At 39.4% G+C, this 17,525-nt stretch overlaps 1 protein-coding gene across 3 annotated transcripts in view; it reads left to right on the top strand.

Annotated features, from left to right (window-relative positions):
- Positions 1 to 17,525, top strand: part of ELP1 (elongator acetyltransferase complex subunit 1) — a 59,980-nt gene that overhangs the window by 4,685 nt on the left and 37,770 nt on the right. For 2 of the 3 annotated variants that reach the window (XM_036433086.2, XM_036433085.2), the window contains exons 3-10: positions 7,404 to 7,556; positions 9,398 to 9,479; positions 9,823 to 9,903; positions 12,008 to 12,093; positions 13,777 to 13,873; positions 14,542 to 14,632; positions 16,061 to 16,184; positions 17,091 to 17,184. In XM_036433086.2, coding sequence (XP_036288979.1) covers positions 7,404 to 7,556; positions 9,398 to 9,479; positions 9,823 to 9,903; positions 12,008 to 12,093; positions 13,777 to 13,873; positions 14,542 to 14,632; positions 16,061 to 16,184; positions 17,091 to 17,184 — 808 coding nt within the window. Of the gene's footprint in view, positions 1 to 7,403; positions 7,557 to 9,397; positions 9,480 to 9,822; positions 9,904 to 12,007; positions 12,094 to 13,776; positions 13,874 to 14,541; positions 14,633 to 16,060; positions 16,185 to 17,090; positions 17,185 to 17,525 lie in introns of those variants that run through there. The other variant, XM_045579932.1, reaches the window with a different exon arrangement.

Genomic DNA, 17,525 nt, shown 5'->3' on the forward strand with positions numbered 1-17,525 from the left:
AGAGAGTCTAGGACAGCCAGACAGTTGAGCCACTGGGCAGTAGCTGCCCACACAACAACCGGGGGTAGAGCTTCTAACAGTCAGAGCGCTGAGCAGCTTGGCAACAGCCACCCACGTAGCAACCAGCGCCTGGCTTATATCACCCAGGAAGCAGAGCCGCTGGAGGCAAAGCCACTTTTTTCAGACCCCAGAGCTCAGGAATTCCGTGCCCGAGTTTTGTTGGAGTGCGAGGTGCATACTGGAGTTGCCTGAGGAGAGACAGGGGTAGAAGGAGTTAGGAGCGGGGCAGGAAGGACAGTTGCCATGATACCTGTGCTGTCCACCCCTATTCTCCCATATTACAGCAGTATTTCTCCTGAGATGCACAAGCCACTCCCTATACAAAAACTTAGGAAAAGGCAATTACCACACCCTTTGGGAGACAGCTCAGGAGGCAGCAATTTCAGGAAGCATCAGTGGCTGGCTATATTGCATGAATATTCCCCCTTTTTTCTTTCCCTTTTCTTTCTCTTTTCTAGTATTCCTTAATTTTTATTTTATTATTATTAGTAGTATCTTTTTTGTTTATTATTCTTGTTGTCTTTTCTTTTTCCTAATTCTCTCTTCTTTTGGGATTGTTTTTGCTGTTGTTGTAGGGTTCTTTTGTATGTTTTGTTTTGTTTTGTTTTGTTCTGTCAGCACCTGCATGGCATTGTCAGGTTTGAGCATCACAGTTATCCAGCCTGAGAGGACATCTCACCAATGAATGGGAAAACAACAGTCAAGACCCAATTACAACAGAAGAGCCCAAATCACATAAGGGTCACTACTAGACCATGCAGCTCAGTAGTTCAGAGAGTCTGCACCATTGGTCCAACAGGACATTTACTACAAAAGACCACCCTTGCTAAGACCAGAATCATAGCAGGTATATTAATACATAGAAACAAACAAAACGATACAACTTAAAGGGGAAGACAAAAAAATGAAAGAAAAGGAGGACTCTCCAGTAAAAGACTAAAAGAGATGGAGGTAAGCAATTTACCAGACATAGTGTTCAGAATAATAGTTATAAAGATGCCCAAGAAACTTAGTGAAAACTACAAGGAACTTAGTGGGAAATACATCAGCACGAAAAAGACTATAGAAATCATGAATAAGAACCAATTGGAAATGAAGCATATTTTATTTAATATCAATAATACACTGGGAGGAATTAAAAGCACGATTGATGAAGCAGAGGATTGATGAAGCATTTTGGAAGACAAGGTAGAAAGACACTCAGAGAAACAAAAGGCAAAAAACATTTAAAAAGCATGAGGAGAGTTTAAGGGGACTTTGGGACAACCTGAAACAGAACAACATCTGCATCGTCGGGATACCAGAGGGAGAAGAAAGTGGGCAAGGGATAGAGAACTTGCTTGAAGAAATAAAGACAAAAACTTTCCTAACCTGGTGAAGGGAAAAGTTACACAATTTCAGGAAACAGAAAATCCCAGTTAAGAGAACCCAAAGAGCTGCGAGGGGGCATGCGGCGAGCAGCTGGTTGCGTGGCGCGTGCCCGGGATCTCGGCAGTTAAAAAATAAATAAACAAAAGAAGAACTCGAAGAGACCCACACCAAGACACATCATAATTAAAATGTTAATTGTTGCCTTAGCCCACATGTGTCAAACACAAGGCCCACGGGCCAAATCCGTCCCGCCAGGCCTTGCAATGTGGCCCGCACCGCGCTGTCATCACTGCACTCTGCTGCGTTTCCATCACAATGACAGTTTATGACTGTTCAGTAAACCATTCAGCCCGCGATTTAGGCTGGATTTTAGATTTTGGCCCCTTCTCTGATAGAGTTCGACACCCCTACCTTAGCCAGTTTGGCTCAGTGGCTAGAGCGTTGGCCTGTGAAATAAACGGTCCTGGATTTGATTTTGGTCAAGGGCACATGCCTGGGTTGCAGGCTCAATCCCCAGTGGGGGGGTGTGCTAGAGGCAACCAATCAATGATTCTCTTTCATTGATATTTCTGTCCCTCTCGCCCTTTCTCTGTCTGAAATCAATTAAAAAAAAAATTTTTTTTTAAACAAAGGCCATAAGAGACAAAGAAGGTTACTATATAAGGCTAGATGGATCATTTCAACGAAAGGATATAACCCTGTTAAACATGTGCACCCAACATAGGAGCAACTAAATATATTTTTAAAACTACTGGATACTGTAAAGGGAAGATAGACAACAATACAGTCATGGTAGGGGACTTTAACAACCCATTGACATCACTGGGTGGTTCTTCTAGACAAAAAAACAAACAAACAAAAAAACCCTGGAAATAATGACCTTAAATAATGCACTAGATCAGGTGGAGTTAATTGATATTTACATAATATTTCACCACAAGGCTGCAGAATATACATTTTTTTAAATATATTTTTTATTGATTTTTTACAAGAGAGGAAGGGAGAGGGATAGAGAGCCAGAAACATCGATGAGAGAAAAACATCAATCAGGTGCCTCCTGCACAGCTCCCACCAGGGATGTGCCTGCAACCAAGGTACATGCCCTTGACTGGAATAGAATCTGGGACCCCCTAGTTCACAGGCTGATGCTCTATCCACTGATCCAAACCGGCTTCTGCCAGAATATACATTCTTAAGTGTATATGGAACATTGTCAAAGATAGGCCACCTGTTAGGACACAAAACAAGTCTGTACAAGTTGAAGAAAATTGAAATCATGTCAAGCATCTTCTCAGATCATAATGGTATGAAGCTAGACATCAATTATAGTAAAAACACCCCAAAACATTCACACACATGAAGGCTAAGGAGTATGTTATTAAATGATAAGTGGATTACCAATGCGATCAAGGAAGAATTTAAAAATGTCCTAGAAATGAATGAAAATGAACAAAATCTATGGGACAACAGTGAAAGCATACCTGAGAGGGAAGTTCATAGGATTACAGGCCCCCCTCAAGAAGCAAGAAAAAGCTCAAGCTTTAACCGGTTTGGCTTAGTGGATGAGTGTCAGCCGGCAGACTGAAGAGTCCCAGGTTCGATTCTGGTCAAGGGCATGTACCTTGGTTGCAGACACATCTCAGTGGGGACTGTGCAGGAGGCAGCTAAATCGATGTTTCTCTCTCATTGATGTCTCTAATTATCTATCCCTCTCCCTTCTTCTCTGTAAAAAATCACTAAAATAAAGTAAAAATTTTTTTAAAAGATAAAGCTCAAATAAACAATCTAACCCTACAACTTAGAACAAGAAAAGCCCGGAGGAAGTAAAAGGAAAGGAATAATAAAGATCAGAGTGGAAATAAATCACATGGAGACTAAATAAACAATATAAAAGACCAATGTAACCAAGAGCTGGTTCTTCAAAATTATAAACAAGATTATAAAAAAGATAAATACCTTAGTCAGTCTCATCAAAAAACAAAGTGATGACCTAAATAAATAAAATCAGCAATGAAAGAAATGAAGTAACAACTGACACCACAGAAATATAAAGGATTGTAAGAAAATACTATGAACACCTATCTTCCAACAAACGGACAGCCGCGGTGAATTGACAAATTCCTGAAAACATCAAAATTCAATGAGAAAGAATCAAAAACCCTGAATAGGCCGAAACCAGTTTGGCTCGGTGGATAGTCCGTAGGCCTGCAGACTGAAGGGTCCCGGGTTCGATTCTGGTCGGAGGCGTGTGCCTTGGTTGTGGACAGGTCCCCAGTGCAGAGTGTGCAGGAGGCAGCTGATGGATGGCTCTCTCTCATCGATGTTTCTAGCTCTCTATCTCCCTTCCTCTCTGTGAAAAAAAAACAATAAAAGTATATTTAAAAAAAAATAAATTTTCAGGGTTTAAAAAAAAAAAAAAGAAAGAAAAGAAAACCCTGAATAGGCTGGTAACAATTAATGAAATTGAAGCAGCAATTAAAAAAACATACAAACAGAAAAAAACACCTCTCAGCAAACAAAAGGCTTGGCCTGGATGGTTTCATAGGGGAGTTTTACCAAACATTCAAAAAAGAACTAACACCTATCATCCTAACAGATCTAGCAATACGTTAAAAAGATTGTACACCATGAGCAAGTGGGATTCATTCTGTGAATGTGAGGCATGTACATTATTCACAACTCAAATGTGTTCTGTCACAAACACACTGAAGGGTAAAAATCACATGGTCATATCGATAGACTCATATAATGGATTTGACAAAATCCAGCATCCATTTTTTTTATTAAAAACTCTGCAAAGTGGAAATAGAAGAAGCATGCTTCAAAATATCAACATAATAAAGGCCATATATGACAAATCTACAGCCAACATAACATTCAATGAGCAAAAACTAAAATACATTTTCCCTAAAAACAGGAACAAGACAAGGTTGTCTGTCTATTTTCACTGCTTTTCAACATAGTACTGGAAGTCCTACTTACAGCAATAAGACAAGAAGAAAAAATAAAAAGCCAAATTGAAAGGAGTTAAGTAAAACTGTTATTATTCACAAATGAGATGATATTGTACATTGAAAACCCTAAAGATTTTACCAAAAAACTACATATCTGCAAAGTACGTAACACCCAAAAATTGATAACATTTTTTATATACCAGTAAAGAACTCTTAGGAAGAGAAACTAAAAACAAAACAAAACAAACCATTTACCATTTCAATGAAAAAAATAAGAAAACTAGGAAAAAATTTAACCAAAAAGGTAAAAATTCTGTACTCGGTAAGCTATAGGTCATTGAAAAAAAAGAAAATACAAACAGTAAAAGAATATACCTTCTTCATGTATTGGAAGAATTAATCATGAAAATGCCCAAACTACCCAAAGCATTCTGTAGATTCAATGTAATCCCCATTAGAATACCTTCTACTTATTTCACAGATCTAGAACATATATTCCAAAAATTTATGCAGAACCAAAGTAGCCACAGCCATCTTTAGAAGAGCAAAGTTGTAGGGATCACAATATCAGATATCAAAATATATTACAAAGCCATTGCAATAAAAGCATCCTGGTACTGGCACAAGAATGTGCATATAGAGCAGTGGAACAGAGCAGAGACCCTAGAAATTGGCCCATGCCAATATGGTTAATTAATACTTGATAGAGTAGGCAAGAGCATACAACAGAGTAAAGACAATCTATTCAATAAATGATATTGGAAAATTTTGACAGGTTCATGCAAAAAAAAAAAAAGAAAAAAGATTATCAACTTACACCATACACAGGAATGAATCCAAAAGGGATAACAAACTTAAATGTAAATTGCAAAAACCATAAAAATCCCAGAAGAAGCCATAGGCATCAAATTCAGACATCTCAAGTAGCAGAATTTTTGCTGATACATCTCCCAGGGCAAAGAAATGGGGGGAAAATAAGCAAATTGGACTATATCAAACCAAAAAGTTTCTACACAGCAAAGATCACAAAATGAAAAGGGAGAACATATTTGCCAGTGATACATCTGGTGAGTTAATTTCCAAAATATATAAAGACCTTATACAAAAGCTGAAACCGGTTTGGCTCAGTGGAGAGAGCGTTGGCCTGCAAACTGAAGGGTCCCAGGTTTGATTCCGGTCAAGGGTATGTAATTTGGTTGCAGGCACATCCCCTGTGGGGGGTGTGCAGGAGGCTGCTGATCAATGATTCTCTCTCATCATCGGATGTTTCTAGCTCTCTAACCCTTTCCCTTCCTCTATAAAAAAATCAGTAAAATATATTTTTTAAAATGGGCAAAAGACTGGAATAGACACTTTTGCAAAAGGGATATACAGTTGACCCAGAGACAGGAAAAAATGCTCATGTCACTATCGTCAGAGAGATGAAAATGAAAATGACAGCGAGGTACCATTTTGCACCTGATAGGATGGCTACCATAAAAAAATCAACCAATTCTGGCAAAGATGTAGGGAAAAGGGAATCCTAGTACACTGCTAGTGGAAATGCAGACTGTGCAGGCACTATGGAAAACAGTATGGAGAATCCTTAAAAAATTAAAAGTATAACTGCTGTTAGACCCAGTGATCTCACTTCTGGGAATATATTCTAAGAATCCCAAAACACCAATCAGAAACAATATATGCACCCATGTGTTCATAGCAACGTTATTTACAATAAGATCTAGAAACAGCCCATGGGCCCATGAGTAGGTGAATGGATAAAAATGCTATTGTACATTTACACAATGGAATACTATGCAGCTGTACAAAAAGAAGGATCTTTTACCCTTCGTGACAGCATGGAGGCACCTGGAGATTATTATGCCAAGTGAAATGTGCCAATCAGAAAGAAACAAATATTATATAATTTCACTTATATGTGGAATCTAATGAACAAAATAAGTTGTTCAAAAATAGGTCCAGAGACATGGAAGCATGGAACAGACTAGCAGATCTCAGAGGGAAGGAGTGGGGAGAGAAGTGGGACGAGATTAACCAAAGAACTTGTTATGGATACAGACAATAGTATGGTGAAGGTCTATGGATACAGACAATAGTATAGTGAAGCCTGGGGTGGGGTGGGAGCCAGGCAGATGGGGGAAATGGTGGGATATCTGTAATACCCTCAACAATAAAAATTAAAAAAAAAAGAATAAGCTGTGTCATGTAGTCACCTATAAACCTACTTTTGCCTACCCCTGTATGTATTTAAAAACCATTTGACTGATTCAAATATCTTCCCTTAATTATATTTTGCTACTAATGTATTTTAGGTGATTACATTCTTAGTCCCCTCCCTCCATCGATAGAAATCTCAGAAAACCATGGTCAGAAAAAGAAAGAAAAAAAAATACAGCAAAAGTTTTTACCCTATTTTTCGGACCATAAGACGCTCCGGACCATAAGACGCACCAGTTTTTAGAGAAGAGAAATGAAGAAAAAAAGATTCTGAAACAAATAGTGTCCTAAAATATTTTATGTGCATTAAAACCCAACATCACAGTCATAAACACATGTAATCAACCCTGTAAAGTAAACAGCAGCATTTAGAACCATTTTAGAGCCGGGCAAGCACACAGAGACCACACAGAGCCAGGCAAGTAAAAAAACTTTTTTTTTTAAGTATATGTGTAGGCTATATTTGGACCATAAGACGCAGGGACTTTTTCCCCCCACTCCTGGGGAAAAAGTCTTATGGTCCGAAAAATACGGTAACTTCATGTTTTATTGGATATTTTTTAAGAGACCAGGCTTTTTGCTTTTATGTCTGCTTATCAAAAATGTTGCATAAACTATTTTTCTTATTAAAGCTAGTAGGGTTCTGAGAATCGTTAGTGAAAGTTTGGATTTTTATCTAAAAAATTTTTGAAAGTTTTTGTATTATAAATGAAACATTAAAAGGCATTTTATTTCTGAAAACGTCAGTTGTTCTTGTAAGTAGATTGGCTTAATTTGCTTTTGTGTTTGTTTTGATGGAAGGTGAGAAATGAAATTTCTTTAGTGGCAGAAGGCTTTCTCCCGGAGGATGGAAGTGGCCGCATTGTTGGTATTCAGGATTTGCTGGATCAGGAGTCTGTGTGCCTGGCCACAGCGTCTGGAGATGTCATACTGTGCAATCTCAGCACGCTCCAGGTAAATGCAAGAGGCAGTGTAGAGGAAGTCTCAAGAGTCCTCCAACAGGACCTTGTTTTGCGTAGAAGTTTAAATATTCAGGTGATGTACTAATTAAGCACTTTACAAATTACAGTCATTGCAATATATATTTCTTTACAAAAAATTATTGGCTTCAGCTATATTTCAGGATTCTTCTAAAACTCAGTTTTGTTTACTGCGTTTGTTAATCAGAACAATTACAACCTGGAAGAAAAAAAAAAACACCCTGGCCATGCTTGTGTGGTGTAGTTCACCTTTTATCAAAATCTGATCCTGGGTTGTAATTTATATTTATCAATTAGAAAGTCTTTGAAATATTTATGATTGCCAAAGGAGATAGATTTCAACTGTTAGCCTCTTTCTCTACTCTAGCATAAGGCTGACTTTCTGGATTTCTGTTTTTACCTTTTTAACAGCAAGGGTTTCACACTAAAATAGTCTGTCTTTTTATTTTTTTTTAATTTAAAAACACACACATATTTTATTGATTTTTTTACAGAGAGGAAGGAAGAGAGATAGAGAGCTAGAAACGTCAATGAGAGAGAAACATCGACCAGCTGCCTCCTGCACACCCCCCACTGGGGATGTGCCCGCAACCAATGTACATGCCCTTGACCGGAATCGAAACTGGGACCTTTCAGTCCGCAGACCGACGCTCTACCACTGAGTAAAACTGGTTTCGGCAGTCTAAGTCTTTTTAAACTTCTTTGATTTACAACATGAGTGTGATCTCTTTAACATGTGCAATGAGACTTGTAGTATTACTTTAATACAATGATTGTAGTGGCAGACATTTATTCCATGTTTATAATGTGCCAGGCACTTTAAGTGCTTTTCAAGCATAATCTATTTAATATACAATCTTATGAGATAGTTTTCTGATTCTTTAAAACTAGAGGAAAGTGAGGCTCAGAGAGCTTAAGTAACTAGGCCAAAGTCATAGTTTTCAGAGGGGATATGAAAACTTGGCTGTCTAAATCTGATACCTTTGCTTTTAACCATTGCATTTAGTGCAGTAATAAATCTTTCTTTCAGTTTATGGTAAGAAATATCAAAGATATCAAGTACAACTTAAATAGTATTTCTCATATTTAAAAGGTATGTTTTTATTTTCAAAACTTTCTGTAGCAATTTTTCCTGATTACTGAGCTCCCTCCTGTTCATTAATTTTATCAAATGGTTTTAATCCTCCCTATTTGTGGCTTTTCAATGTGTGCAAGACAGAATCCATGTTCTTATTGTACCTTATAGGACCTTTCACTATGTGTTCCCCAAATTCCTTTTAGCTTCTCCCCTCCCCCATCATTCCTGTGTGTGTGTGTGTGTGTGTGTGTGTGTGTGTGTGTGTGTGTGTGGGCCTTATGCTCTACTTGCAGCTGCTATTTAACTGCTCCTTTTTGTGTGTGTGTGTGTGTGCGCGCGCGCGCGCGCCCCAATATTGCATTTCACCCTGATGTATTTTTCCTGACCCTGTTATCACCCTTCAAGGTACCTTTCCAGAAAAGCTTTCCTAAATTCCTGGGCCACTAGTGATTTCCTGCTCTGAGCCTTAACTTAATTCCCAGAAACCTCAATTATATCTCTAATCCCACTATAGAGTCATCTTTTCATCTCTTTCGTGAGATAACTCTGGGAGGAATGATGTGTCCATAGTCACATCCACTTCCTGTGCCCTGTGTCATGCCTAGTCTCTCAATACCTGATACTGAATAAATGTTGAGTAAATTCATAGTTGTTTTGTTTTTAATTATTTTGATTCTGGTTGTAGTAAATTTTCACTGAGACAGTGGGGTTTTAATCTCTTATTTTTTCTGTCTCAGCTGGAATGTGTCGGGAGTGTAGCCAGTGGTATCGCAGTCATGAGTTGGAGTCCTGACCAAGAGCTGGTGCTTCTTGCTACAGGTAAACTTGTTATTGATCTCATCTGACTTTTATCAAACATGGCTCCCAATATCTCTCAGGGTTAAGCTGTGTAGGTTTCAAATTTTTCTTTTAACAGTTATACCAGTGTTATAATTTAGAGAGAACTTTTATGTTAGCCTTACAACATAAATAGCTGAGAATAAGCACCACGTCAGAAGCTCTTTGTGTTTATGAAAGTCAAACACTTAGATTGAATTCTCTCTGTCTTGTTCTGTCTATAAACTCTTTCACACTAGCTGTACACTTCCAGTGCCATTGATACTTACGGAATGGCAAATTTGTTGTATGAAAATGAAATCATTCTTGTTTGTGCCCCTTCAAGGTCAACAGACTCTGATTATGATGACAAAAGACTTTGAACCGATCATGGAACATCAGATCCATCAGGATGATTTTGGTGAAAGTGAGTATAGCTTTGTTTGAAATGTCTTGTGCCCTGCGTTCCACTCTAGTTTGATCATTGTCTTGCGCACTAATCTCCACGCCATAACTCAAAGGACTATGATGTTTGAACTTCAGCTCATTAAGTGTCTGATCGCCCAGTTCCTTTGATACACTCCCGATCTTGAAAGGCATACTTCAGAGCCTCTCCCAGTCTGAGAGTTAGCTTTGTCAATAACCTGGGGAATAGAAAACTATGCTTAGGGCCATCTTGATAACCCAGGAAAGGGGCTACACTGGCTAGACAGAGGCAGGGAACGCCCAGCCCATGGGTTGTATAGGGTTGCGAAATCATTTGGCCTGGCCCTGCCAACACATTAGGGATGAGTTAATTAAATGTTTGACCAAATATAGCAGGCTAATTGTTACAGTTGATCATTTTGTATGGCCCTCAAATGATGTTATAAAAATCCAAATGGCCCTTGGCAGAAAAAAGGTTCCTCACCTCTGAGCTAGAATGAGGAGGCCATTTCTGGGGTACAACTTTGGGGAGAAAACAAGACAGATTTTTAACTTTTGCTGAGGTCTAATTTCATGCATCCTTATTCCCCCAACTCTAAGAAATCATTTAGAAAATGGCTGTTCGTTTATTCATTTAAAGTAATTTATTTGTTCAGTAATAATTTTGGGGTTGGTATGAACCCAGCAGTGTTAGGTGCTGTAGAGAATTTGGCTTTTCTCTTAAGGAGTCCCTTTAGTTCACAGATGACTTGATGTGCAGGTATTAGGGTAGCATAAGGGGAGGAAGGGAGTAATGGAGAGGGAAGGCTTCTCAGATGTGGCTTCCTCAGCTGAATCTTGGCTGAATTGGTCTTGGGCAGTGGTTGGCAAACTCATTAGTCAACAGAGCCAAATATCAGCAGTACAACGATTGAAATTTCTTGAGAGCCACATTTTTTAAACTTAAACTTCTTCTAACGCCACTTCTTCAAAATAGATTCTCCCAGGCCGTGATATTTTGTGGAAGAGCCACACTTGAGGGTACAAAGAATCACATGTGGCTCGTGAGCCGCAGTTTGCCGACCATGGGTCTTGGGTAAATGAGGGTAGAAGGTAGAGAAGTGATTCAAACAAGTGAATAAACTCATTCCAAGGCAAAATGTTTCCCAGAAGCCTTTTACACATCATAACTTTTTCAGATGACTGTGAATACTTAAGCATCGATGGTTGCCAGGATGTGAATGTGGAATGAAATAACCAGATGGATTTTGATTATGTTTGGTAGGAAGGGAATTTGGATGTTGAGTTATAGGTGATCAGCCGTTAAAGGTTTTGATGATACAAGATTGAGTGATTGGTACAGAGGGAAGAGTAAGGGTGAGGGATATAGGTGAGGGATAAAGAAGGTGTGTATGGGGCCCAAAAGAGGTAATAAATTCAGGGAAAAATTGATTCTCAATGAGGATGGGAGTACATTTTTTTGGAATTATCTGAGCAGCTATTTTGGAATATGTGTGCATGGTTCCTCTCCTGTCCTAGCCAGTTAGAGAAATACTGGTTTAGGAAGTACTATAGTAGGCTTTGGGTATGTAAGGTGAAGGGGAAATTTAATGGGACTCTAGCCTGAAGCTCAGGTGGTGGGAGTAAAGGTGCCAGGATTTGAGAGGAAAGGTGGGAAGTGCTGGACTGTAAGGGGTAGGTGGTGAGTTATGTTTTTGGTTTGTTTCAGTGCTACCTGGTATCACTATGTGAAGGCGGCAAATATAAAGGGCCAAAGCATTGTCATGTAGGAGTCTTTACAACCTGGGGAGTAGATGAACTTGCTCAGGGAGCAGGTGTGGTCCTGGAAGAGTATGGGACCCAGGATGGGTCTCTGGGCATTCAGCTTTGAGGATAGTCATAGAGATAGATGGTAACCAGCAAACCTTTGCATGGGAAAGTACCCTGGGTTTAGCTAATCCCACCTTTTTCATAATGTTGACTGCTGGTCCATTTATTGAGAGGTCTCGGAGCATCCAAGTAATTACCAGACCCTAACTTCTTGGAAACTAGCAATGAAACTGCTTTTATTGAATTTTATTTAGCTCACTGGTTGTCTTGCATGTTCTCAATCATTTGTTCTCTAGACAAGTTTATCACAGTTGGATGGGGCAGGAAGGAGACCCAGTTCCACGGATCAGAAGGCAGGCAAGCGGCCTTTCAGGTGCAAATGGTAAGGTTGATCTGATGAATAAAGACACTTAGAGGCTAATAAGGGACAGATGTCTTATGCTTTATAAAGCTGACACTTCAGAAAACCTCAGGGAATGAGTCATCCTAGGAAGATCCTTCTTTCTTTTTTGATTTTGTACAGAGAGGAAGGGAGAGAGATAGAGAGTTAGAAACATTGATGAGAGAGAGTCATCGATCAGTTGCCTCTTGCACACCCCCTACTGGGGATATGCCCACAACCAAGGTACATGCCCTTGACCGGAATCGAACCTGGGTCCCTTCAGTCCACAAGCCGACGCTCTATCCATTGAGCTAATCCGGTCTCGGCTCTTCTTTCTTTTTTGTTGCCATTGGCTTTATCTTTTTTATTTTTCAGCGTATGGAATAATTATAACCAATATTCAGTGTAAAAAATAAATCACAGGTAGAAATAAAACACTGTGAATCTCTTCCTAATATGTAGAACTGTTTTTATACTTTCCTACATATGGAGATATCAGATATTTTTTCCTGATTTTTCCTTTTGGATGAAACTTACTTTCCTTCATTGTGGATGCATTTTGAAGGTAGAGCTACAGGATTTATTAATAATAGATCAGGTGTGGGGTGTGAGAAAGTAGAATTGAGGATGATTTGGGGCCTGAACAAATGAAAGCATTGTGTGTATATTATATGTAGAAATTTCCATGAACTGCTCTTATATAATATTGTAGTATAAACCAGAGGCCTGATGCACAAAGGTTTGTGCAACAATGGCCCTTCCTTCCCCTGGCTGCCAGTACCGCCTTCGCTCAGACCGGGAGCGGCCTTTCTACCTTCCCACACTGTCCAGAGGCCTGGTGCGGCTAGGGTGCTCAGTGCCTGTGTATGCAAATTAACCCGCCATCTTTGTTGGGTTAATTTGCATACTTGTGATTGGCTGGTGGGTGTCATGAAGGCACGGTCAGTTTGCATCTTACTCTTTCGTTAGTGTAGATGTGTCAGTAATACACTGCCTACCATGTACCATTTTTTATCTTTCATTATTTCTAGCTGCATTTTGTGAATCGTATTTCATCTTAGGAAGTTTGTGTTCTATACCATGGTTTCGTTTCGCCTAGAATGAATCTGGTTAAGCTGCCATTGTATTTCCTCGGGTGCAGGCTGTGGCACCATTTTGACTTAAGCTGTCAGAGGAATGGATGATGGCTTTTCAGGCGGAGTTGTCCCCAACCCCGAAAAGTTGGTTTCTGTCTTGGAGGCCTTCAGGATTGAGATGCAAGTGGCACTGGACTGTTTTCATCATTGCTGCTGCCTTGATTACCTCTGTGCACTGTTGTGAAGCTTACACAACAAATTTCTATTTAGACAAACAACATTTATTTTCTTGTCAAAGTTACCTGGTAGATTCCTCAACTCATTGGTGTTAATAATCTCGATCTGTAGCTTTTTTCCTGTTGCTTGAAGGCCATTTTTTTAAATGCTCAAAGAAGAATTTTGTTTTGTTAGAAGTTCTTTTCTATTGATGATTTCTGCATCTAAGGGTCCTTTAATTAGAAGAGTTCCTGAGGTTTCTATGAAGCTGGGTTTTTTTTTCTAGGTAGCTTAATAGCGAATGAAAGATTGACCTGTAATGGCCTGAGGCTTGTTTGATTCTGGGCTATTGAAGGCCCTTAGTGACATTTGTCTTTTCTTATCTCTTTAGATTGAGTCTGCTTTGCCCTGGGATGACCAGAAGCCACAAATCACCTGGCGTGGTGATGGACAGTTTTTTGCCGTGAGTGTTGTTTGCCCAGAGACAGGTATGGAAATTAATTGCAGTTAAACAAACTAAAAGTTTATCTTATTAAGTTCAGGAAAGTTTATTGTCTCTCTTTTTTTATGTGATACTCAGCATTTTAAGTATTTTTTAAAAAATTGATTCTTAGAGATAGAGGAAAGGAGAGAGAGAGAGAGAGAGAGAGAGAGAGAGAGAGAGAGAGAGAGAAAGAGAGAGAGAGAGAGAGAGAGAGAGAGAGAAAGAAACATCAATGTGAAAGTGAAACATTGATCTGCTGCTTGCTACTCAATCTCCACTGGGGATTGAGCCCACACCCAGGCACCCTTTTGGTGTGTGAGAACCCAGCTGGCAACATTGTCTTACATGGGATGCCGCCCAGCCAACTGAGCCACACTAGTGGCCAGGGCAGTTTTTTCTTTGTCATTGAGAGTTTTATTACATAAAGATATACTTTAGATGTTAATGAATTTAGAACTAAGAATTAGAAGAGTTCTTTGAGGCTATTTTATCCAGCCTCCTGTGTGTTGGACACAAGTTTTTACCAAGATTAATTTGTTTAGATTGTAATAAAACTATGACAGTTTTTATTAATAAGGGAGGGTGTTTGAAAAGTTCTAACTGGACAATGCTTATCTTAATGCTGTAAGCTTGTTTGTTTTTTGTTTTGTTTTCTCTCTACCTACTGCACAGGGGCTCGGAAGGTCCGAGTGTGGAATCGTGAGTTTGCTTTACAGTCAACCAGTGAGCCTGTGGCAGGACTGGGCCCAGCTCTGGCCTGGAAGTGAGTGGGAGTAGAAATCTTTTAATTCCTTCCTCAGAACTCTTGGAACTAAGGGTGGGGGTAAGGGAGAGAGATCAACCAAAGGACTTGTATGCATACATATAAGCCTAACCAATGGACACAGACATCAGGGAGGTGAGGGCATGAGTTGGGGGATGGAGGGGCAATGGGGGGATAAGGACACGTGTGTAATACCTTAATCAATAAAGAAAAAAAGGCCGAGGCCGGTTTGGCTCGGTGGATAGAGCGTCGGCCTGCGGACTGTGGGGTCCCGGGTTCGATTCCGGTTGGGGGCATGTACATTGGTTGCGGGCACATCCCCGGTGGGGGGTGTGCAGGAGGCAGCTGTATCTCTATCATCGATGTTTCTAGCTCTCTATCCCTCTCCCTCTCTGTGAAAAAATCAATAAAATATATATTTTTTTTTTTAAAGAAAAAAAGAAAAAAAGGATTCTTGGAACTGGGGTAGAGGTGGTACCTATTGAATGTGGGTGTTTATATAACACAAAAAGAGAATTATTTTTTTTCATTTGGCTGTACGCCTATATGTTTTTCTTCTTTAGTTCCCTGGAGTCTGATTTCAATTTGAATAGTAGATTCTGAGTTTCTTCACAGACCTCACAATTTCAAGACCATATGACTTGTAGGTTATAGGCAGGGTCTCCATGAAGCCATTGTATAAAGCAGAAAATGGTGCTTAGAAGGAAAGTCGCTGTATGCACAGCTCAGTAGGCAGAGGAGTTCTGGTGAGGAGTAGGAAGAGGGCTTCTTTCCTGTGCACAATCTCTCATACCAAGGGAATCTGTTTGCTGAGGAATGTGCAGGGTGGATCCAGCATGATCCAGCATGCTTGTGTGGTCACAGCCTGCTTGTGATCGTGGCTGCCCTTAAAATAGAGAGAGGATGTGTCTCATCCTCTGTCTCAGTAGCATCGGTTATAAGCAAAGCCACTAGGTCTGTTAGGTTTTAGATATCTCATTTCCCACCAGTATTTGAGTAGCAGTTGGATGATAGAGCAAAGAGAAAAATGTATTTGAATTAAAACCTGGAGATGAGGTGACTGAGAAGTCTTTTTACCTACCTGAGCAGGGAATATTTGCTGAAGTTATCTACTTGAAGGAGAAATAGGTTTTGGTGTTACAGGACATTACACATGCAATGATTTAAGTAAAGTATTAACTTTTTAAAAAGTCCCCAAGTGCGTTCTAAGTCTGAGGCTTGGGGGCAGGTGGAGGCCTTGTGCACATTAGGAAAGGGCACTCTCCTCTGGGCAGGCATAGTCTCTCATTGCTAACCTACCGACATAGGATTTAAAACTTCCTCGGATGCTTTTTGTTTTTGCTTAAAAAGCTCATTTCTCCTAATTTTATCCCTTTTAAAACCAGCTGCATGTACTTGCAGGCCTTCTAACTCTCTGTTTGCTTTAAGGCCCTCGGGCAGTTTGATTGCATCCACACAAGATAAACCCAACCAGCAGGATGTGGTGTTTTTTGAGAAAAATGGCCTTCTCCATGGACAGTTTATGCTTCCTTTCCTCAAAGACGAGGTGAAGGTAGGTGCCTGAGTTGTTTCAGAATCAAAATTAGGGACTTCCCACAGCTATAGAGAAGGTTTATATTGGATTTGGACATGCATGTAAATAGAAGCTCCCATGTACATAGTAATAGAAATAGTGGCTAATTTCTTTCCCACCCTACATAAAACATAGACAGAAAATAGAAATGCTGGTTTTTACTGTTTATTTTGACAAAAGTACAATTCTTCCAGCAATTAATTTGCCTTTCACTCATAACATTGAAACCTTAAGCAGCTTATGTACCATTAGGATCTTTGTTGGAGCAGATACACATCCAAAGGTAATCTTTAATTAAAGATACTAAAAATGGAGAAAAGAGGTGGATGAACTCCCATGTACATATTATTTGCAAGGTAACAACATTTTGCAAAATTATTTTATCTATCCCCTCTCTCTTTGTCTCACACACAAACATATATGCACACACATTTTCATTTTATTTCCTAGGGTGTTTTTTTGTTTTTGTTTTTTAATTCTAGGAAATGTATTTTTAATATTTTTTTTCTAACAAGTAAGAACATTTTTCTTTAAATAACCATAAATAACCACAATTACATTATCATAGCTTACAAAATTAGTAATCATCCCTTAGTATTATCTAATCCCTAGTCTATATTCAAATGTCCTTGATCGACTAAATGTCACTTGCATTTGGTTGTTAAATCTCTTTTAATCTTTAAGCATAATGCATTTTTTAGAGTCCTCTGCATGTGAGGACAGATTACACAGATTTGTTTAATGACTCTGTAGGTTAATAATTTATAGCTAAGGGTCTGCTCCAGGAGAGGATTGTTTGGTTTGTGAGAACAGCGAATTCAGGTATCATAAAGATTTTGTGCATACATAGTTAAAGGACAATGACAGGTCTGTTTTCCCTACTAGGTAAATTACCTGCTCTGGAATGCAGATTCCACTGTGCTTGCAGTTTGGTCAGAAGACCTTCCGAGGGAAGAAAATTCTACTCTAAAAGCCCATGGTAAGACAGCACTGTTTCAGCCTTTTTGCCCCATAAAATAGAGTTGAAAATAGATGTGGAGTTACCCTTATCCCTTCTACTTAGTCCTGTAGTGGAATAAAAGATGGTGGAGAGGGGTAGGTGGAGGTGGTTAGGTTTTGATTATTTATGGTTTCAGTCATGCATCGGTCACAGGTCTTTAGAGAAACAGAATCAGGCCAGGCCAGCAGGCTGGAAATTCAGGTAGGAGTTGATGTTTCAGTCTTATCTGAAATTTATAGGACAGGCCCGCAATCTGCAGACAGGCAGATCTTACGTTACATGTTTGAGGTAGAATTCCTTTTTCTCCAGGAAACCCTTAT

This window comes from Pipistrellus kuhlii, unplaced genomic scaffold (assembly GCF_014108245.1).
Source record: "Pipistrellus kuhlii isolate mPipKuh1 unplaced genomic scaffold, mPipKuh1.p scaffold_m20_p_12, whole genome shotgun sequence".
Lineage (NCBI taxonomy): Eukaryota > Metazoa > Chordata > Mammalia > Chiroptera > Vespertilionidae > Pipistrellus > Pipistrellus kuhlii.